This window comes from Pelophylax lessonae (genome assembly GCF_965119305.1).
Source record: "Pelophylax lessonae genome assembly, chromosome: 4".
NCBI classification, from domain to species: Eukaryota; Metazoa; Chordata; class Amphibia; order Anura; family Ranidae; genus Pelophylax; species Pelophylax lessonae.
In genome coordinates, this window is record NC_138771.1 from 665078738 (window position 1) to 665102678 (window position 23941).

The window sequence follows — 23941 nt, forward strand, 5'->3', positions numbered from 1 at the left end:
AGCTACTAATACATTAGTAGGCATGGCTGGGATGGCTTAAGGCACACCAGTTAAACACTTGTTGATTGGCTGTTGAAAGCCCGCCATTAAAAGCGCGCCATTACATACAAAACAGGAAATAAAATGACCGAACATGGATTTTAAACCCGAACATACAGTAAAGTGTCCGTGTTCGGGTAACAAAAATCCAATTATTTGGTACGAACACGAATAATACAGTCCGTGTTCGCTCAACACTCCTTATTGATCCTTAGGTACTCTAATCAACCCTAATTAACTCCTTATGCCCCATACACACGTGCAGATTATCTGCAGACTTTTGTCTGCAGACTTACCTTTTCTATGTAGTGCAAGGGCCTGCCGGATTGCATACAAATTGAAAGTGTTTAGGTTTGACCTCATATTATATGGTTTTGGTAAGTCTGCAGACAAAAGTCTGCAGATAATCTGCACGTGTGTATGGGGCATTAGTCTCCTCTTGTCAACTTTTATTTTCCTGTAATTTTTTTTTTGTTTGTTTTTATTTTATCAACTGATATTTTTTAAACTTTTTTGTTTTTGTATTTGTTTGTTGAAATGTTTACACATTTAACATATATATTTACATGTTTCCCATTAAAAAAAAAAAAAGTGTAAAATAAAAATAAATAAATAAAAAAGCACCATATTTCATTTGTAAATAACTTTGCAATGCTTTGTGTCAGAATCATAATTTTAGTATAATTGTAAAGAGGTCAAATTACAAAATAAAACGTGCTCTTTTTATGTGTAGTAACACTATTTATTTTTAAACTAACAAAGCTAAGAAAAAAAAAAGGAAGTTTTGCTTAGTTTGTCGTGTTTGTTCGCGTTTGCGAATTCTCGTGCACATGCGTGCGCCTGTTAGCCATTGTTCTGGAAATACCCTGCACATGCGCATATCTATGAGCCAGATGTCCCACAGGGATTCCCTGACACACGCTAAACCTCCTGCTCCATCCCAGTCCTGGAACTGGTGAGACTAGCTCAGGTGTCACCTCCTCCCTCCCCAACCAGTTGCGATCCCTGCCATCACTGTCTGCATCAACTCACTCACAGAGAGCAGATGAGACATGGGGCACTGACTCTACTAATAAGGGGGGGTCTGATATCAACCATAGGAGGGTCTGATTCTGTTAATTGGGGGGCTCTAACTCTGTCATTTCCCCATTCCCAGACCATGGGGGCTCTGTGCTGGGCTTTAGGTGACTGGGACAGAGGGTAAACTCATACTACCTTCAGGAGTACAAGGAGCTAGATACTATTTAGGAGTACAGGGAATCTGGTGGGGGGCATAGGAGTCTGTTGTTGTTTAGGAATACAGGGGGTATAGGGGGATCTGGTGTTATCTAGAAGTGGGAAGAACAGGAGATCAGTACAGGGGGTATGGGGGGGTGTTCTGGTGTTATCTAGGAATACAGGGGGTATAGGGGAGTCTGGTGTTTTCTAGAAGTGGGAGGAACAGGAGATCAGTACAGGGGGTATGGGGGGTGCCCTGGTGTTATCTAGGAGTGGGAGGTATGTGTCTGTGAGACTCTTGCTTGTGGCATAGCAATCAAAGCATATTGTAAGGTAAAGGGAAGTCCGGGTTCAGTTTAACTGTGCCTCTTTAGCCCCTCCCACTGCAATTTGGTCACATCCACTTTGTGCCGTGGCGCGCATAGAGTGCATCACGCACTATCTCCCTAAAGTGTCCCTCATTCTCAAGTTCTAAAGTTGGGAGGTATGCATATGGTGTGCAACTCCATTTGGATGTCACCAAAATATAATTTCTAATGACATAGAAAGTCAATGTCTGTATAAGATCATCTTTATTGATTGACTCCATTTACACATTAATAGAAGCAAAGGGGAAGCCAAAAGACGGCCAACTGGTTAACTCCTTCTCAGTCACCCAGAGCAACCAAACAAATTTACCTTTATCTCAGATCATTGAAACAAATTTTCTGATTGACTGCTAGGTTTATGTGCTGTACTGAATAAGCGTGTATGTGTGTAAAAAGAAGAATGTTGTGAGGTCTTCTGGCTTCTCTAAAGTAAATGGAGTGGCCCATGTAGAGGAATCGAGGCACGCCTCCAAATCAATGTCTCTTGAAACAGCCACATGTAGTTCCTTGAAAACGAAGCATTCCTTTAGATTTTCTCTCCCTCCTTGTTGGTATTTGATGTGTTCTCTTAGTTAATGGACAACTAGAGGAAGATATCAGTTTCTTCATATCTTTCCTTTAGAATATTTTCTTCTCACAGATGTATAAGTGCTTCGTGGAACAGCGGGCATCATTCCAACCATTTGCATTCCTCAGCTGAGCGCAATCTTCCCCTTCTTTGGAACCACGCTTCCCATAGTCATCAGGTTGACCAGGCTCCCAGAACCTGCAGGGAAGAAACAATGTTTAATAAAGGAAATCAACAAACTCCATTCACGATGAAGATATTGAAGGTTTATTAAGAAGAAAAAAGTCCCAAAAAAGCAAAGAAATAGCAGGTAGAGTAAAAATCATGTGGAGACCCTAATTCCAAGGTCCTGGTCTTCTAAAAAACAAAAGCAGAGACTTATTTCTATCAATTTTGACCTACTGCCATGTAGAACCCTCTAAAACATAAATAATTTACCTAATATATCGTAGAGAAATTTTCACAAGCAGCATAAATTAGAAGAGACATTAATTTTTGCTAGCTTAGAACGGTTTATCAGCTTGAACGATCCCCAGACTTCCAAATACCTAATTGTAGAAGTAGAAGAAGTAGACTGCCTCTATATTCCACAACTAGATATTCTGAGAATTGTTCTCATTGCACTATTCTAGATACAGTAGGTGCCTGGTTAGGTAAATGTATTTCCTGGACCTCCTCATGCCAGCCTACTATGGGTCAGCCCAGCCCCTCTTAACCCCCTAGGACAACTAGCCTATAAAGTGCGGCTGTCTCCCATAGAAAGTGTTCTTTTTTTGTCCTCACTCCGGACACCTCGAAAAAGAAAAAGAAAAAAAAAATGTCCTTTCCTTGTAGCCTTCCCAGGTTTAGCCTCTCCTGGGCAAGAAGATCCCTCTTGTGGGCTGTAAATCTCCCTCGATGGGGGGTTCCCCTTGGTGCTGGGGTAAGTTACATTGCAGTATAAATTACTGCATTTAATGCTGGAACCATTACTTGGCAGTATAACATTGCCACAGCTGCCGCATTCCAGTGGAGGTTCTTTCCCGGTTTGGCTCTGTCTTGGGTGAAAAGATGGAGCATGTGCCACAATGCCTTACAGAGGCAGACAGAGGATTTACCTCCCATTATGCTTAGCCACAATGAGGTGCTGTGAGGCTGCGTTGTCAGCATGGAGGGTGTGTCAACAATGCCTTAAAGAGGTAGACCGAGGATCTTCCTCTCATTATGCTTAGCCACAATGAAGTGCTGGGAGGCTTCATTGCCAGGATGGAGAATGGGTCAATAATGCCTTAAAGAGGAGAGCAGGTTTCTTCTGTTGGCAAGGAACAGCAAATCGCATAAGATGGCACTTTAAGTGCAGCCTGTGACTTTTCCCCTATTAGTCCGTTTTTCTTAGGACAGATTAAGTTCTCCATGAGTGGAGGAGAAAGAAGTCCAGGGCTCTAGTTGGAAGGCTTCTTGTAAGCTTTCTCAGTTGGAGGTAAATGCTTGCTTGCGTTGCCGGAGACAGTGTCTCTAGGAGATAGCCCAGGACTACAGCTTCCAAGATGCTGCATTGGTGTACACATGTTTTTCCCAACGGTAGAAGCCTAGAGTACAGACTGCTAAATGTTTGTCTTTTCTCCACTCAAGGTCTTCACTTGTTTTCTGTAAGTTTCTGGGTCAAGCTGCCCCATTGCTGTGGGGAAACAGTTCAACACTCTATGTCCATGGGGTCCTTACATGTTATGCATCTTCCGGCTTTGGGGCGGCCTTGGCACTGAGCTGCAGGTCCCATGGGGCCCTGCAAGACTTTGACAGCCACAGGCAGAGGCGTGATGGGATTTGTGGTATCAGCACCGCTGGAGGGCCGGGGTTGCCTACCTTACCTTACCTCTGCTTTAGGGCTAAGGTCAAATGCAGGTTTTGAAAGAAGGTATACATACAGTAATTTGTATTGCCTCCCTATACCCTGGGAATTTTTTTGACTTTATGGGCATCAATGATAGCTAATGTCCTTATCTCTGCAGCAGTTCCTGTGCCTTGCCATAGCTCCCATGCTCCACCAATCTGTCAAATAGTTTAAAGGAGTTATTTGTGGCTCTGGGCATTCTTCTGATACAGATGTGGAGGTGGAACATGGATATTTACTCCCTCAACTTCAATCTACTTAAGTTCTGGATCACTGTTCATTGCAAGGTTTGGTCATTCCTTTCCTTCTGGGTCCTGGGATCCTGAACATTTTATGCAGGATGAAGGTGGTCATTAGTGAAGAACGAACATCGGCCAGGGCGGTTAGCAAAAGTCCGCGAACCGCAAGTTCGGGGCGGCCCCATTGCCTTTAATGGGAGGCGAAATTTTAAAAACCTTTAGGTCATATTTGCAGCCACAAAAAACGTACTATCTGTGCACAAATAGTCCCACCACATGGGCAATGTCATAACAGAAGTATTGCAATTGAAAAAGTTGCGCTACATTTTTTACATTTTTTTTTTTTACAGCAAAAAATATATATTTTTTTCATAAATAAGCCAGAACTGACAGCAGCCAGTAAATACATTGTCTAATACATATAGGGTCCATTCACACATCTGTAAAATGGGTCCGCATCCATTCCACAATTTGGCGGAACCTTTACAGACCCATTGTTTTTCATTTCCAGTCTGAAAAAATAGGCATTCACAGGATAAAGAAGTAAGTGTCGGCCATTCCAAGCCCCAAAAATAAGCCCACATGGGTTTACCTGACAGCTAAGAACGTAGTATTCTGTGGCTGATGGTACATTAGGCATTCACACAGGATACAGAAGTAAGTGTCGGCCATAAAAGGCACCAAACATTAGCCCACATGGGTTTACCTGACAGCTAAGTACGTAGCATTCTGTGGCTGAAGGTACATTAGGCATTCACACAGTATACAGAAGTACGTGTCGGCCTGTATAGGCTGCAAAAATTAGCTCACATGGTTTGAACTGACAGCAAAAAACATAGTTTTTGATGGCTAGAGGCACGGTAGGCGTTCACAGTACACAGAACCATAAGTGTCGGCCTGTATAGGCTCCAAAAATTAGCTCACATGGTTTGAACTGACAGCAAAGAACGTAGTTTATGATGGCTAGACTTACAGTAGGCGTTCACAGTATACACAAGTTGGTGGCAGGCTGTTTACGCCGCAAACATGAGCTCACATGGGTTGAACTGACAGTAAAGAATGTAGTATATGATGGCTAGAGGTACAGTAGGCGTTCACAGTATACACAAGTAGGTGGCGGGCTGATAAGGCCGCAAAAATGAGCTCACATGGGTTGAACTGACAGCAAAGAACGTAGTATATGATGGCTAGAGGTACAGTAGGCATTCACAGTACACAGAACAGTAAGTGTCGGCATTTATAGGTTGCAAAAATTAGCCATTCAATGGACATGAAATGCCTTTTATGCCGCTGTATTTAGCGAAGCGAAGGAACAGGAATTGTTGTGGGTGGATGGCGGTCTTTCGGATATTTGTGGCCTGGCATGAGGAATTTCGATGAAACCTGGTCTATTGGTCACATGTGAACAGACAAGGAGTCACTGCTCAAGGTGGTGTAATTGCCTGATGACTCACACAGGTGCATGCCCCGGCTCGCCTCCGTGAAAACTTGATAAAAGAAAAGGAATTGGCAGCACTCCAGGTTGAGTCAAAATCCAGGTTTATTGACTGGACATCCAAATATGACAATCGTGACAAGGTAGACGCGTTTCACACACTGACTGTGTGCTTAATCATTACTGGTCACATGTGTTGAATTCCTCAGAGATCCATGCCTCATTCATTTTTATAAATGTGAGGTAGTCTACACTGTCATGAGCTAGGCGAGTGCGCTTATTGGTCATGATCCCCCCCTGCTGCGCTGAACGTCCTTTCGGACAGGACACTGGACGGGGGGCATGCCAACAGTTCCGTTGCAAATTGTTCAAGCTCTGGCCAGAGGTCAAGCCTGCCCACCCAGTAGTCCAGGGGTTCATCAATCCTCAGAGCGTCCACATCGGCCGTTAACCCGATGTAGTCGGACACCTGTCGGACACCTTTTTTTACGCTCCAACATTTGAGCCACAGAAGCCTGCCTTTTTCCAGAAAAATGTGACGATGGCATCATGGAAGGTGGAGTGTTGGACAACTGTGAGGAGACAGGAGAAGGAAAAGGGGAAGGAGAAGAGGCTGGACGGTGAGAGCATGGAGTGTGGCTTTGTAGGTTCTGACAGTTTTGCTCCCACTGGGCTTGGTGATGGGATTTCAGGTGCCTTCTTAAGGCAATTGTCCCTAGGTGAGTGTTGGGCTTACCGCGACTTATGCGTTGACTGTAAAGGCTGCAGATGGCAACACTGGTGTCAGCAATGGACACATTAATAAAAGCCCACACTGCGGAGCCATGTGCCGGCGTCCTGGGAGCACCAGATGTGACTGTACATGGTTGATGGCTCGCTCCTGATACATTTGCAGTCTGCTTTCTACCTCTTCTGCAATGCAAGTTCTGCCTGCCTCTCCTCCCTATCTCCCGGTCCGTCAGTCAGTCTACAAATAATTGGCCAGTAACTGTTGTCACTGTGTGTAGCACAGTTAACACAGCAAAAGAGGCCAAATGTTTGCAGGACTAAAATACAATCTTAGAAAAGTATACTGTTAAATAACACCTCAATTCAATATGTGGCATTGGGTGGGTTGGGCACAGGTTTATTACACCAGTTCTACAAATAATTGGCCAGTATCTGTTGTCACAGTGTGCAGCACTGTTTACACAGCGAGAGGCCAAATTTTTGCAGGACTAAAATACACTCTTAGAAAATTATACTGTTAAATAACACCCCACTTCAATATGTGGCCTTGGGGGGAGCATTGGTGTAGCACACCAGCTCAAAAAATTGGCCAGTGAGTTAGGCTTTGTGTGTACCAGACTTCACTCAGCAAAATAGGCAATATTGTTGCATGACACAAATACACTTGAAAAAGATTACTCAGATAACACCCCACTTCAATATGTGGCATTGGGGGGGGGGGGGGGGGCAATTGGTCTATCACACCAGTTATAATACATTATAAGTGCTTTTGTCACTGTGTGTAGTGTTGCTGCAGAAACAAGTCTCACCACTAGGGTTGAGCGGACACCTGGATGTCCGTGTTCGACGGGTTCGGCCGAACTTTAAAAAAAAGTCCGGGTCCGTGTCCCGGACTTTTACCGAACGTTTCCCGGACACCGAACCCCATTGAAGTCAATAGGGACCCGAACTTTAAGGCACTAAAATGGCTCTAAAACACCAATGGAAAGGGATAGAGTGCTGCAAATGGCAGCAAAACGTAGTTAAGAGCATGGCAAGTGCTCTGCAAACAAATGTGGATAGGGAAATAACTTAAAACAACAAAAAAAAAAACAGAAAAATAAAACAATGTTCTTCTTCATCTCTGAAGGACGAGGCCCATATGGAGTAGGAGGGAGGTTGAGGTGGTGGTGGATGTGGCGGTGTCATAGGCGTGCGCACAGGGTTTGTCGGGTGTACCTGGGCACACCCTAATCACCTAGGGCACATAGCATTATCGCTCTGTTTGCCAGTGAGGAGATGGGAAAGATCTTCCTCGGACCTGCTCTGCTCTATTTCTCTTTGCCATCAGGGAGAGTAATGTATCGGGGCCATGTACATGTAGGCAAACACATGCATGTGTATTTCAACTTTGGGGTGCACACCCTAATGCAATAGGCTGCGCACACCTATGGGTGGTGTAGGTGGAAGCGGCGGTGGAGGACCAGGGCCGGATTAAGAGCATCATGGTCTTGGTGCTGAGGATTTTGAAGGGCCTTAAGGGCTGTGCCTTGGCATGCACCCAGAGGAGGAAGGGTGCAGCCATGCATGCCTAATTCAACATGGGATGCTGTTTCTGAAGCCCATAAACACATCCATGCATCGGCAACTGTCCCTCCTTGTCAGGCCTTCGCGCTGTGTGGGGAGGTTCTGAGGGTGCTGCCTGGGGAAGCGAGCATAGAAGCCAGGCTTCTGTATTTACAAGTGACAGAAGAGCGGTCACAGTGAATATGGCCATCCCGGGGCCTATATAAAAGGTAGGGGCCTGGAGCTGCAGCTCCAATAGCCCCTACGTTAATCTGGCCCTGAGGAGGAGGACGAGGTAGCCAACACTGCTTCTTTTCACAAATTTTAAATGAGGGTACACCCCAAAAGAGTGAGAGAGCAAAAATGGAACAATGGGTGGGTAAGGTCGGTATCCATTGCTATTCTGCACAAGGTACGGAAAAGTCCCGTGGGATCCATGCCTGGTTCATTTTAATGAACGTGAGCTTGTCCACATTGTCTCTGGACAGGCGGCTGCGCTTGTCTGTTATAACGCCCTCAGCCGTGCTAAATACCCGTTCAGATAATACACTGGCTGCAGGGCACGCCAGCACCTCCAAGGCGTAAAGGGCAAGCTCAGGCCATGTGCCCAATTTGGAGACCCAGAAGTTGAAGGGGGCAGACCCCTCATTCACTACATGTAGGCGTGTGCACACATACTGCTCCACCATGTTGGTAAAATGCTGCCTCCTGCTAAGACGTTCCATATGAGCTGCTGGTGCTGCTGTTTGTTGTGGCGTGCTGACAAAGCTTTTCCACATTTCGGCCATGCTAACCCTGCCTTCTGAGGTGCTGGCGGTGCCCTGGTTGCGTTGGCGACCTCCTCCTCCTCTGCCTTGTGCTTCCACTGTGGCCCCGCTGTCAGATGGGAATGCCAGCAGCATCGCATCTACCAGCGTGCGCTTGTACTCGCGCATCTTGCGATCGCGCTCCAGTGAGTGAATTAAGGACGGTACGTTGTCCTTGTAACGGGGATCCAGCAGCGTGGCCACCCAGTAATCAGCACAAGTTAGAATGTGGGCAACTCGGCGGTCATTGTGGAGACACTGCAGCATGTAATCGCTCATGTGTGCCAGGCTGCCCAGAGGCGACGAAAGGCTGTCCTCTGTGGGAGGTGTATCGTCCGTGTCCTCTGTATCCCCCCAGCCACACACCAGTGATGGCCATGAGCTGGCCTGGGTGCCACCCTGCTGTGAACATGATTCCATCTCCTCCTCCAGCTCCTCCTCCTCCTCATCCTCCTCATCCTCCACAACTGTGCCCCTGCTGGACAATTGTGTCCCTGGTGTTTGTGTGTGCAGGAACCCACCCTCGGAGCCCCTTGCGAATGACTGCCCTGAAAGCCTTGGAAATGTTACCTCTTCATCCTCCTCCTCCTCCTCATCCTGTGCCACATCCTCTTCCATCATCGCCCGAATTGTTTTTTCAAGGAGGCATAGAAGTGGGATAGTTAAGCTGAGAACGGCGTCATCGCCACTGGCCATGTTGGTGGAGTACTCAAAACAGCGCAACAAGGCACACAGGTCTCGCATGGAGGCCCAGTTATTGGTGGTGAAGTGGTGCTGTTCCGCAGAGCGACTCACGCGTGCGTGCTGCAGCTGAAACTCCACTATGGCCTGCTGCTGCTCGCACAGTCTTTGCAGCATGTGCAAGGTGGAGTTCCACCTTGTGGGCACGTCACATATGAGGCGGTGAGCGGGAAGGCCGAAGTTACGCTGCAGCGCTGCCAGGCGAGCAGCAGCAGGGTGAGAACGCTGAAAGTGCGCACAGACGGCCCACACTTTCTGCAGCAGCTCTGACATATCGGGGTAGTTTTTAAGGAACCTCTGCACCACCAAATTCAGCACATGCGCCAGGCAAGGGATGTGCGTCAAACCGGCTAGGCCCAGAGCTGCTATGAGATTTCGCCCATTATCGCACACCACCAGGCCGGGCTTGAGGCTCGCTGGCAGCAACCACTCATTTGTCTGCTGTTCCATGCTCCTCCACAACTCCTGCGCGGTGTGTGGTTTGTCCCCCAAACAGGCAAGTTGTAAAACTGCCTGCTGTCGTTTAGCCCTGGCCGTGCTGAAGTTGGTGGTGAAGGTATTACGCTGTCCGGATGAGGAGGCGGTAGAGGATGAGGTAGCTGAGTAGGATGAGTTAGGAACAGGAGGCAAACTGAAGCGCCCTGCAATCCTCGGTGGTGGAAGGACATGCGCCAAATTGCTATCCGCCTCAGGCCCATCCGCCACTGCATTTACCCAGTGTGCCGTTAGGGAGATATAACGCCCCTGACCGTGCTTACAGGTCCACGTATCGGTAGTTAGGTGGACCTTGGCACAGATGGCGTTGCGCAGTGCACACCTGATTTTTTCCCCCACTTGGTTGTGCAGGGAAGGGATGGCTTGCCTGGAAAAGTAGTGGTGGCTGGGCACGACGTACTGTGGGACAGCCACCGACATAAGCTTTTTAAAACTGTGCATCTCCACCAGACGGAATGACAGCATTTCAAAGGCCAATAATTGTGAAATGCTGGCATTCAGGGCCAGGGATCGCGGGTGGGTAGGGGGGTACTTCCTCTTCCTCTCAAGTGTTTGGGAGATGGAAAGCTGAACACTTCCACGGGACATTGCGGAGATGGTTGTTGGTGACCCAGGTGGTGGTGTTGCTGACAGATCGTCTGTTTGCGGGGTGGCAGGTGCCGGTATCACTACAGATGTGGCTGGAGCGGCCGAGACTGCAGCAGAAGAGGAAGCAGGATGAGCCAGAGACGTTTCTTGGTTTTGAATGTGTGTACTCCACTGCAGCTCGTGCTTTGCACTTGGATGCCTGATCATGCAGGTTGTGCTCAGGTTGAGAAGGTTTATGCCTCGCTTCAGGCTCTGATTGCACAGGGTGCAAACCACTCGTGTCCTGTCATCAGCACATTTTCTAAAGAACTTCCACGCTAGAGAACTCCTTTGAGCTGACTTTGGTGCGCTCGTTCCCTTGCTGCGTTGGGCAGTAGCAGGCGTAGTGTCTAGGGCACGGCCGCTCCGCTTCTGCACCCTGCTCCCTCTTCTGCTGTGCTGGTGGCTCTGTGCAACCACCGCCTCTTCCTCCAAAATACTCAGGTCACCTGCATGACCTTCATTCCATGTGGGGTCGAGGACCTCATCGTCCTCCACATCATCTTCCACCCAGTCTTCACCCCTGCCCTCCCTGTCGGTCTCCACAATGCTGAACGCCGCAGCAGTTGGCACCTGCGTTTCGTCATCATCGGAGACGTGCTGTGATGGTCCTTCCATGTACTCATCTTGAGAAATAAGTGGTTGGGCATCGCTGCACTCAATCTCTTCCACTTCTGGGGCAGGGCTAGGTGGATGGCCCTGGGAAACCCTGCTGACAGAGTCCTCAAAAAGAATAAGAGACTGCTGTATGGCTTGGGGCTCAGACTGCTTGCCTGATTTGCAAGGGGGTGAGGTGAAAGACGGTTGGACATTGGCTGCAGGTGCCAACTCTGACCTTTCTGCAGTAGACTGGGTGGGAGACAATGTGAAGGAACTGGAGGCACTGTCAGCAGCAAACCAATCTACTATCGCCTCTCTGTGTTCTGGCCTCATCACTTCTAGAGGCGTATGATGCCCTACCAAATACTGCTGCAGGTTCTTTCGCCTACTCACACTTGAGGAAGGTGTTTCAATTGTGCGTGTAGCTGGCACAGATCGACCACGTCCTCTCCTTGCAACAGGAGCTCTAGCAGCAGCACCACGACCCCGGCCACGGCCCCTATTTGACGCTCTCCTCATATTTCTGAAATTTAAGATCTTGCCCTAGAAAGGTCTTTATTGAATAGCAGAACAAAAGAACAACAGTATCGCACGGGTGTATCTCACAGTCAAATATGCAAACTATGCCGCAATTTAATGTTTTTTACACCAAAAGGGTGTGTATTGAATAGCGGAATAGGATAAAAAACTGTGTATCTCACACGTACAAACACAGACTAGGCCCGATTAAATTTTTTCCTACTCTAAAGGGAGGATGAGGAAGAGGAGTATGGAACAGGCAGCACCCTCAAATCTTCAGAAGTATGAGATGAACCTCAAAAACTTGGAAAGGTGGATCTCACACGTACCGACACAGACTATTCCGCAATTTAATTGATCCCCAAAGGTTTTTATTGAATAGCGGAATAGGAAATATGATCAAAAAAAGTGTATGTATCTCACACGTACAGAAGCACACTAGGCCCCAATTACTATTGTTTGTACCCCTAAAAGGATGGATGAGGAGGAGGAGGATGAAACAGGCAGCACCCTCAAATCTTCAGAAGTATGAGATTGTGTTCACTGTACCCCACAAAGATTGTGTTCACTGCACCCCAAAAGGATTGTCTTCACTGCACCCCACAAAGATTGTGTTCACTGTAATCCACAAAGATTGTGTTCACTGTACCCCCCAAAGATTTTGTTCACTGTACCCCACAAAGATTGTGTTCACTGTACCCCACAAAGATTTTGTTCACTGCACCCCACAAGGATTGTCTTCACTGCACCCCACAAGGATTGTCTTCACTGCACCCCACAAAGATTGTGTTCACTGTACCCCACAAAGATTGTGTTCACTGTACCCCAAAATGATTTTGTTCACTGCACCCCACAAAGATTGTGTTCACTGTACCCCACAAAGATTGTGTTCATTGCACCCCAAAAGGATTGTCTTCACTGCACCCCACAAAGATTGTGTTCACTGTAATCCACAAAGATTGTGTTCACTGTACCCCCCAAAGATTTTGTTCACTGCACCCCACAAAGATTGTGTTCAATGTACCCCACAAAGATTTTGTTCACTGTACCCCACAAGGATTGTCTTCACTGCACCCCACAAGGATTGTCTTCACTGCACCCCACAAAGATTGTGTTCACTGTACCCCACAAAGATTGTGTTCACTGCACCCCAAAAGGATTGTCTTCACTGCACCCCACAAAGATTGTGCTCACTGTACCCCCCCAAAGATTGTGCTCACTGTACCCCCCAAAGATTTTGTTCACTGCACCCCACAAGGATTGTCTTCACTGCACCCCAGAAGGATTGTCTTCACTGCACCCCACAAGGATTGTCTTCACTGCTCCCCACAAGGATTGTGTTCACTGTACCCCACAAAGATTGTGTTCACTGCACCCCAAAAGGATTGTCTTCACTGCACCCCACAAAGATTGTGTTCACTGTACCCCACAAGGATTGTCTTCACTGCACCCCACAAGGATTGTCTTCACTGCACCCCACAAAGATTGTGTTCACTGTACCCCACAAAGATTGTGTTCACTGCACCACAAAAGGATTGTCTTCACTGCACCCCACAAAGATTGTGTTCACTGCACCCCACAAAGATTGTGTTCACTGTACCCCACAAAGATTGTGTTCACTGCACCCCACAAAGATTGTGTTCACTGTACCCCACAAAGATTGTGTTCACTGTACCCCACAAAGATTTTGATCACTGCACCCCACAAGGATTGTCTTCACTGCACCCCACAAGGATTGTCTTCACTGCACCCCACAAAGATTGTGTTCACTGTACCCCACAAAGATTGTGTTCACTGTACCCCAAAAGGATTGTCTTCACTGCACCCCACAAAGATTGTGTTCACTGTACCCCACAAGGATTGTCTTCACTGCACCCCACAAGGATTGTCTTCACTGCACCCCACAAGGATTGTCTTCACTGCACCCCACAAAGATTGTGTTCACTGCACCCCACAAAGATTGTGTTCACTGTACCCCACAAAGATTGTGTTCACTGCACCCCACAAAGATTGTGTTCACTGCACCCCAAAAGGATTGTCTTCACTGCACCCCACAAAGATTGTGTTCACTGTACCCCACAAAGATTGTGTTCACTGTACCCCAAAAGGATTGTCTTCACTGCACCCCACAAAGATTTTGTTCACTGCAGCCCACTCACAGAAAAATGGATGTGGATCACTGACACCTGCCTATCTCCTATCCCACCCCACACAGCAATATCGATTGTAGTTTGTAGAACACTCTGACCCTATAATTCAGCAGCAGCCTCTCCCTAACAGGATTGAGAAGAGATCGTAGATCAGGATTAAGTGCAGACCCCACCCCACACAGCAATATCGATTGTAGTTTGTAGAAGACACTGACCCTATAATTCAGCAGACTCTATCCCTAAAATGCCTACAACTCGCCCTGCCTAAACACTCCGACCTGACCCTAAATTCTATCCGGACACCAATTTGTTTTTCCTGCCTGTCTTTCCCTAATCAGCAGCCAGCACGTATGTGTGCTCTGTCCCTGATCTAAGCAGCAGAATGACGCCACTGCGGCTGCCTCGAACTTATAAAGACTTGGTCACATGCTTCAGACGGCCAATCACAGCTACTCATACATTTGCAGGCATGGCTGGGATGGCTTAAGGCACACCAGTTAAACGATTGTTGATTGGCTTTTGAAAGCCCGCCATGAAAAGAGCGCCAAAACATGCAAAACCCGGAAATAAAACGACCGAACACGGATTTTTTACCCGAACATACAGTAAAGTGTCCGTGTCCGTGTTCGGGTAACAAAAATCCAATTATTCGGTACGAATAATACAGTCCGTGTTCGCTCAACACTACTCAAAACCACACCTGTCACAATGCTGCGCAGTGCACAAAAAAAGTACTAATCCACTATAATATGCTTTCTACAAAGTATAGTATACTGTGGATTACCCCCCTCCCCCACCCCTCCCCCTTTTTAGTGCACTGCACAGCAATACCAAAAAAATTGCAGCCCTTTACATGACTTTTGTGGACAGAGCAATTTGTGTGTGACTGCAGCCGATCTCTAACTGCTCCTAAAGCAACCACTGGATACCTGGCCCTATAGTAAAGAGACTGTAATAAATCCTAAAATGACATTGGAGCATTTTAAATGACTTTGGTGGACATTGACAAAGTGATCTGTGTGTGACTGCAGCCGATCTCTAACTGCCCCTAAAGCAACCACAGGATACCTCTCCCTAAGCTCAAAAGAGACTGTAGTAGACCTATACCGAAATACCAGCCCTGGAAAGGACTTTTGTGGATCTTCGCAGCACTATATGTGTCTAGCAAACTCTCCCTGACGAGCACAGCAGACCTCTCCCTACACTGGCAGAAAGCGGAATGTGAAATGGCCGCCAGATCGGATCTATTTATAGGGTAGGGGGACTGTCCATTTGCTGGAATGTTTCAATTGGCTGTCCTGTTCCACCTGACAGCTGTGTCACGGGTCAAAGTTCTCCCCAATGTAAACAAATATGGCCGCCTGCGAACGACGCCATGTGTTCGCAAATTTGGCGAGTAGCGAACAAGCAAAATTTGCCGCGAACCGCAAGGCCATCTCTAGTGGTCATGTCCAGGCTTTGTCTATTAGCAAGGGATGTATGCTGTGCTTGGTTTTCCTATCCTCCACCATGCCTGTGCTGGCAAGGGTCAAGCGGTGAAGTAGATGACTTAATTTTATTTTTCCTCGACAATGAGATTGCCTTTCTTCAGCTCTAGAAGTTGTTCTTCCCAGTTCCAATAGCCCACTTATATTGACCCTCTTCCCCTCGCCAGTGCCATGGGTGCTAGGAGGCTAGACCCAATACTAGCCTTATGGTCTTCATGGGATCCTGTGATGACTTCTTGTTAGGTCACAATTGGCATGGGCTATATGGGGGGACCCAACATGATCCTCCAGATATTCCAGTAATTTGGATGGACCAGAACCTTCAGAGATCGTCACTGTGTCTGGCTCACTTTTTTGAATATCTGCATATTCCTGTACACAGCTCAGGACAGAGGCTTTTTTTCTCACTGATAGCTCTCTCTTTCTCTGGTCTCAAATGTTATATTTCTGGGACAGAAGCCAGTTGGTTCTGCTCTTTTGTATGACAGGCCTCAGACCTAGGGTAGAGTCAGGTGGGCCAATTCCTGGGCACCCAAGCAATGTACATGCCTCTGCATCCTCGGCAGACAGGTTTACTCAGTCTTGGAACAAGTAACTTGCCTATTGCTGGGATTTAAGGGTTCATCTTTGGAGCATAGGTTTCACCTCCTGTTATTTTAGATGAAGATAGGAAAAGAAGTTTGGTTGATGGTTTTGTGGCCTAATCTCCATCTTTCCACTCCAAACTAGTGTCTACAGATGCCAGTCTTTTGGGACTGGAGTGTTGAGTGTGTGGGTCAGAGATGGCAGGGCTCTATGTCAGTTTGAGTCTGTTGAAATCATAGACAGTCCGATATGTTCTGATAGCTGTTCAGTCTCTTTTAGGAGTGGAAGGCGGACTGCAGGAGGAGCCGGCTCGATCGCCGCCGGCCTCCTGCGATCTTCGGAAAAACTGACAGGAGAGCCATCTGGCAAGTAAACAATGTAAGACGGCTCTCCTGTCAGAGAGGCAGGGAAAGATCGTGTGATTCAGCTAAGCTGACCAATCTCTCTCTGCCTCTGTCCAACCCATCTCCAAAACAGTTAGAAAGCACATATAGGGAACACACTTAACCCTTGGATCACCCCCCGTGTTAACCCCTTCCCTGCCAGTGTCATTAGTACAGTAACTGTGCATATTTTTAGCACTGATTACTGTAGTAATGTCACTGGTACTCCCAAAAGTGTCAAAAAAGTCAGTTAGGGGTCCGATCTGTCCGCCGCAATGTTGCAGTCCCGCAAAAAATCGAAAAAAATCGCAGATCGCCGCCATTACTAGTAAAAAAAAATAAAAATGACATAAATCTCTCGCTTAGTTTGTAGACGCGATAACTTTTGCACAAACCAATCAAAATACGCTTATTGGGATTTTTTTCATCAAAAAATATGTAGCAGAATACAAATTGGCCTAAAATGATGAAAAATTTTGATTTTAAAATTTTTTTTTTTTTTTTTTTGGAAATGTTTTATAGCAGAAAGTAGAAATTATTGGTGTTTTCTCAAAATTGTGGCTCTTTTTTTGTTTATAGCGCAAAAACAAAAAACCGCAGAGGTGATCAAATACCACCAAAAGAAAGCTCTATTTGTGGGAAAAAAAGGACATCAATTTTATTTGGGTACAGCGTCGCACGACCGCACAATTGTCAGTTAAATCAACTAAGTGCCGCATCGCAAAAATGGCCCGGTCATTAAGGGGGTAAAACCTTCCGGGGCTGAAGTGGTTAATCTATGAGTAGGAATACTCTTACTTTGAAGTCCCCACATAGGAAGTGTCGTCCACCCATTGCCAGTTATTGTCTATCTCTTTGAGGCCGATCCACCACATCTCCTTCCGAGAGAACGCACGTAGAAAAATCTTTAAGAAAAAAACAAAAGACTGAACTGAATACAATGTAACAGATGGGAACATCAAGTCTTTATTTGATGTAAAATTCAGTTATGTGGATCCAGCTACAGATGTCATTTCATGGGCCCTTGGCACCTCTATACCCATTCTATCACTATCATACCACCCCCACCCCAATCCTACAAAGCAACTGCCCTCCTATTGGTGCTTGAAGTGTGCAGTATACTGTATGAACCATGCAATATACACTATATTGTCAAAAGTATTGGGACACCTGCCTTTACACACACATGAACTTCAATGGCATCCCAGTCTTAGTCTGTAGGGTTCAATATTGAGTTGGCCCACCCTTTGGAGCTATAACAGCTTCAACTCTTCTGGGAAGGCTGTCCACAAGGTTGGACGAGAAGCTCTGCTCTTATTCATCCCAAAGGTGTTCTATGGGGTGTTGAGGTCAGGACTCTGTGCAGGCCAGTCAAGTTCCTCCACCCCAAACTCGCTCATCCATGTCTTTATGGACCTTGGTTTGTGCAGTGGTGTGCAGTCATGTTGGAACAGGAAGGGGACATCCCCAAACTCTTCCTACAAAGTTGGGAGCATGAAATTGTCCTAAATGTCTTGATATGTTGATGCCTTAAGAGTTCCCTTCACTGGAACTAAGGGGCCAAGCCCAACCCCTGAAAAACAACCCCACACCATAATCCCCCCTCCACCAAATGATTTGGACCAGTGCACAAAGCAAAGACTATAAAGACATGGATGGGTTGAAGTCTATAAAGACCTGGATGAGCGACTTTGGGGTGGAGGAACTTGACTGGCCCGCACAGAGTCCTGACCTAAACCCAACAGAACACCTTTGGGATGAATTAAAGTGCAGACTGCGAGCCAGGCCATCTCGTCCAACATCGGTGCCAGACCTCACAAATGCGCTTCTGGAAGAATGGTCAAACACTCCTAAGTGCTCTAATTCATCCCAAAGTTTCTCTATCCGGTTGAGGTCAGGACTCTGTGCAGGCCAGTCAAGTTCCTCCACCCCAAACTTGCCCATCCATGTCTTTATGGACTTTGCTTTGTGCACTGGTCCAAATCATTTGGTGGTGGGGCGGATTATGGTGTTGGGTTGTTTTTCAGGGATTGGGCTTGGCCCCTTAGTTCCAGTGAAGGGAAGTCTTAAGGAATCAGCATACCAAGACATTTTGGACTATTTCATGCTCCCAAATTTGTGGGAACAGTTTGGGGATGGCCCCTTCCTTTTCCAACATGACTGCGCACCAGTGCACAAAGCAAGGTCCATAAAGACATGGATGAGCGAGTTTGGGAGGAAGGAACTTGACTGGCCTGCACCTCAAACCGATAGAATACCTTTGGAGTGAATTAGAGCGCAGACTGCGAGCCAGGCCTTCTCGTCAAACATCAGTACCATCAGTGCGCTTCTGGAAAAATGGTCAAACACTGGTATGGTAGACGCACTCCTAAACCCGGTGGACAGCCCTCCCAGAAAAGTTGAAGAGGTTATAGCTGCAAAGGGGCGACCAACTCAATATTGAACCCTACAGACTAAGACTGGGATGCCATTAAAGTGGAGTTTCGGCCTTGGAAACTTTTTTTAGATAAAAATACCCCGGGACAGTCAGGGCTAGTACATTTCATAATGGATAGCCTCTGAAATGTACCAGGTTGCACTTTCCTTTTAGAAGAAATACTTACCTTGAAAATGTTTTGTGCAGCACTGCCATCTCAGGTGTGGGCAGCTGAAGACAGTGCGTCCTCTTTGGTGTCTTCTTTGGTCCCAGAATGCCCTGCACCGGCCCCGCTCGTCAGTTCCGGGGCAGGCGCGTCATCCCCGCACAGCTTCTGGGCATGCCCAGAAGCTGTTTAGCTTCCAGAAGCGCATTTGTGAGGTCTGGCTGACTGTATTTATTTCTGAAGAGCACATGGGCGCTGGGTCTTCCTCTAGAGGGAGAGGTCCAGGAGGGGAGGGGACTGCTACCCCTTCTCAGTACAGGCTGCTGTGTGGCCTCAGGTGGGCGACCTGAGGGCCTGAAACACAACCCAAGGTTCTTGTGAGAGCTGACTGAGGGAGGATGTCCATGGATCCTGCCTGGAACTAATGAGGAAAGCTGCCATTGGTGCTTCAGGAGCCCTGTGAGTACAGACCCCCACAGGGGATCCTTGGGACTTGTGCTGTTAGATCCCCCTCTGGGTGCTAGAAGTCAGCTGCTGGGTGCAAGCTAAAGGGTACACTGGCTAAAGTCTTGAAGAGGCAAAGTTCATTGAGTTCCTTCAGCTACAAATGGACTTGTTCATTCCATACAGCAGCTGTATGGTCCGGCTGATGATCAGCCACACGGTTCTGTAGAGTTATCCTCACCTGTACATAGTTGAATTTGGAGTATCCTACTAACTCCCTTCTCTTATCTACGTTCTCCAAATAAAACATAAAAACAAATCCCCTAGACTGGTCATTGGAGATAAGAGTGTGTGCACCTGACTGTGTGAAAATACCCTGTGACTGGCTGTGGATCAATCAGTGAGAGGCTCAGGCACCGATATCCAAGCGGCTCCTTTGGGGGTAACGCTACATTTAAAAGGCAGGTTTGAGCTTAAGCAGTGAAAGCAGTTACGGGAACTCGTTCTGCCTGGCAGGGAGCAAGGGTTGGCTCAGTTGAGCAACCTATGGCCAGTGGCCACGAAAGCAAGTAAGGAATGGCAGTTTTCAGCACTAATGTCTCCAATACAGTCCAATAGAATGTTGTCATTTTGGCCAGCCTGACTGGCAACAAGAACTAAATGTGCCTGGTAGCAATGATGTGTGGGTCATTGATCCTTTCACCCAGTCCTTCTGTAACAATTCAGTGAGGCGATGGTCATCTTGCGTGCAGAGCCGGTGCCACCATTAGGCAGCACAAGCAGCCAACTTGGGGTGCCAGGCTAGGGGGGAGGGGGCAGTAAAATGCCCCTGGGTAGACACAACCCGGCGCTCCACGTCCAAGACCTGCCCTCCATACCCCCCCTCTATTCCCCCATTCCTCTCCCCACTCACCTGTAGTGTTTTGGTCTCCTCCATAACCCATCCTCCTCTCCTCCCTCAGCCTTGGTATCCAACACTGTCTGGGGCACTCCCTGAGCCTGGGCCCAATGTAGTGGGGCACACGTGTGGGCAGGCACTGTGAACAGGGTGCTGTTGCGCCAACCTGCACTTCCTATCATAATAAAGCCGCGCTTATCCTAACATAATTAATATCTAAAATCAATAAATATAAATGAATATACAATAAATAATGTGCTTGATCAAATAATAAATGATTAATATATTCAAAGTGCTCCTAGTGCCATCCAATGTGTAAAAAGAAAAAAAATATATATATAATAGCATGAATAATCCGTGAAGTGCAAACTGCTGTGACAAAGGTGCTAAGTGCAAGAAGATTATATATAAATCCAGGGACGTCAATACATATACACTCTTCGTCCCAGTGTGACGGCTAACTGTACCTCCAAAATATATATATAGTGAACAAAGTGACATGTGCACAACAGCTGCGTAACAGTAGGATGATAATATGATTTATAAAACTAATAAACAATGAAATAAAAAAAAAAATCCCATAAAACAAGTCCATTCAGTGATGTGTTGCAGCTTCAATCATCATGCAGTGAAAGTGGCATCAAATCAGGTGGTGTAAAATCAGGTGAGTGATTCCAGGAATCAACCAGTGAGGTGTGATAGGGAGGTGTGCAAAGTTTCTAGGTGTGCTACACCCTTACCTTACTGCTGTAAGGTTACAGCATTTGGATGGTGTCAATCCCGTGTTCCTGTGTGTGTCCAAAGGGGTTTCTGGGAGGGGGGGGGTATTTAAATTGAATCCTTTCTGACTTCCACCTTCCAGGGGTGAGGGAGGGAGCTGTTTATGTCCTGTGTGCTTCCAAACGGGGAGCAGACAAGCAGAAAAACTTCCTCTGGTGTAGTATTTCACAACATTTATTGACCAAAAAAAATAGCAACTTACATTTAAATTCACAGTAGTCGGTGTATACAGCTGTCTGTTACGAGCGGTCAGTGATGCCGCACTTCCGCATCCAGTCTCTGTCCCTGCGTCTCTACGCGTATCGTCACGGCCCACGTGACTTCTTCAGGAGATCTTCCGCATCCAGCTGCACTTCCGCATCCAGTCTCTGTCCCTGCGTCTCTACATGTATCGTCATGGCCCACGTGACTTCTTCAGGAGATCTTTCGCATCCAGCCGCACTTCCGCATCCAGTCTCTGTCCCTGCGTCTCTACTCGCATCGTCACGGCCCACGTGACTTCTTCAGGAGATCTTCCGCATCCAGCCACACTTCCGCATCCAGTCTCTGTCCCTGCGTCTCTACATGTATCGTCATGGCCCACGTGACTTCTTCAGGAGATCTTCCGCATTCCAGCCGCACTTCCGCATCCAGTCTCTGTCCCTGCGTCCCTACGCGTATCGTCACGGCCCACGTGACTTCTTCAGGAGATCTTCCGCATCCAGCCGCACTTCCGCATCCAGTCTCTGTCCCAGCGTCTCTACATGTATCGTCATGGCCCACGTGACTTCTTCAGGAGATCTTTCGCATCCAGCCGCACTTCCGCATCCAGTCTCTGTCCCTGCGTCTCTACTCGTATCGTCACGGCCCACGTGACTTCTTCAAGAGATCTTCCGCAACCAGCCACACTTACGCATCCAGTCTCTGTTCCTGCGTCTCTACATGTATCATCATGGCCCACGTGACTTCTTCAGGAGATCTTTCGCATCCAGCCGCACTTCCGCATCCAGTCTCTGTCCCTGCGTCTCTACGCGTATCGTCACGGCCCACGTGACTTCTTCAGGAGATCTTCCGCATCCAGCCACACTTCCGCATCCAGTCTCTGTCCCTGCGTCTCTACGCGTATCGTCACGGCCCACGTGACTTCTTCAGGAGATCTTCCGCATCCAGCTGCACTTCTGCATCCAGTCTCTGTCCCTGCGTCTCTACATGTATCGTCATGGCCCACGGGACTTCTTCAGGAGATCTTTCGCATCCAGCCGCACTTCCGCATCCAGTCTCTGTCCCTGCGTCTCTACTCGCATCGTCACGGCCCACGTGACTTCTTCAGGAGATCTTCCGCATCCAGCCACACTTCCACATCCAGTCTCTGTCCCTGCGTCTCTACATGTATCGTCATGGCCCACGTGACTTCTTCAGGAGATCTTCCGCATTCCAGCCGCACTTCCGCATCCAGTCTCTGTCCCTGCGTCCCTACGCGTATCGTCACGGCCCACGTGACTTCTTCAGGAGATCTTCCGCATCCAGCCGCACTTCCGCATCCAGTCTCTGTCCCTGCGTCTCTACATGTATCGTCATGGCCCACGTGACTTCTTCAGGAGATCTTTCGCATCCAGCCGCACTTCCGCATCCAGTCTCTGTCCCTGCGTCTCTACTCTTATCGTCACGGCCCACGTGACTTCTTCAAGAGATCTTCCGCAACCAGCCACACTTCCGCATCCAGTCTCTGTCCCTGCGTCTCTACATGTATCATCATGGCCCACGTGACTTCTTCAGGAGATATTCCGCATCCAGCCACACTTCCGCATCCAGTCTCTGTCCCTGTGCCTCTACGTGTATCGTCACGGCCCACGTGACTTCTTCAGGAGATCTTCCGTATCCAGCCGCACTTCTGCATCCAGTCTCTGTCCCTGCGTCTCTACATGTATCGTCATGGCCCACGTGACTTCTTCAGGAGTTCTTCCGCATCCAGCCACACTTTCGCATCCAGTCTCTGTCCCTGCGTCTCTACATGTATCGTCATGGCCCACGTGACTTCTTCAGGAGATCTTTCGCATCCAGCCGCACTTCCGCATCCAGTCTCTGTCCCTGCGTCTCTATGCGTAACGTCACGGCTCACGTGACTTCTTCAGGATCTCCTGAAGAAGTCACGTGGGCCGTGACGAAACATGTAGAGACGAGGGGACAGAGACTGGATGCAGAAGTGCGGCATCACTGACTGCTCGTAACGGACAGCTGTATACACCGACTACTGTGAATTTAAATGTAAGTTGTTATTTTTTTTGGTCAATAAATGTTGTGAAATACTACACCAGAGGAAGTTTTTCTGCTTGTCTGCCCCATTTGGAAGCACACAGGACATAAACAGCTCCCTCCCTCACCCCTGGAAGGTGGAAGTCGGATAGGATCTAATGTAAATCCCCCCCCCCCCCAGCATCCCCTTTGGATACACACAGGAACACGGGATTGACACCATCCAAATGCTGTAACCTTACAGCAGTAAGGTAAGGGTGTAGCACACCTAGAAACTTTGCACACCTCCCTATCACACCTCACTGGTTGATTCCTGGAATCACTCACCTGATTTTACACCACCTGATTTGATGCCACTTTCACTGCATGATGATTGAAGCTGCTACACATCACTGAATGGACTTGTTTTATGGGATTTTATTTCATTTCATTGTTTATTAGTTTTATAAATCATATTCTCATCCTACTGTTACGCAGCTGTTGTGCACATGTCACTTTGTTCACTATATATATATTTTGGAGGTACAGTTAGCCGTCACACTGGGACGAAGAGTGTATCAGTGTTAATTTTGGCAGCAAATTTCAATTTAGTTTTAGTCTT

The 23941-nt window shown here is 47.6% G+C and overlaps 1 protein-coding gene across 1 annotated transcript in view; it reads right to left on the reverse strand.

The window, feature by feature from the left end:
* Positions 1 to 1983: 1983 nt before the first annotated feature.
* Positions 1984 to 23941, reverse strand: part of LOC309554204 (uncharacterized protein) — an 88682-nt gene continuing 66724 nt past the window's right edge. The window contains exons 19-20 of the mRNA XM_082255838.1: positions 17203 to 17309; positions 1984 to 2391 (exon numbers count right to left, since the gene is read on the reverse strand). Coding sequence (XP_082111964.1) covers positions 2244 to 2391; positions 17203 to 17309 — 255 coding nt within the window. The 3' untranslated portion in view covers positions 1984 to 2243. The remainder of the gene's footprint in view (positions 2392 to 17202; positions 17310 to 23941) is intronic.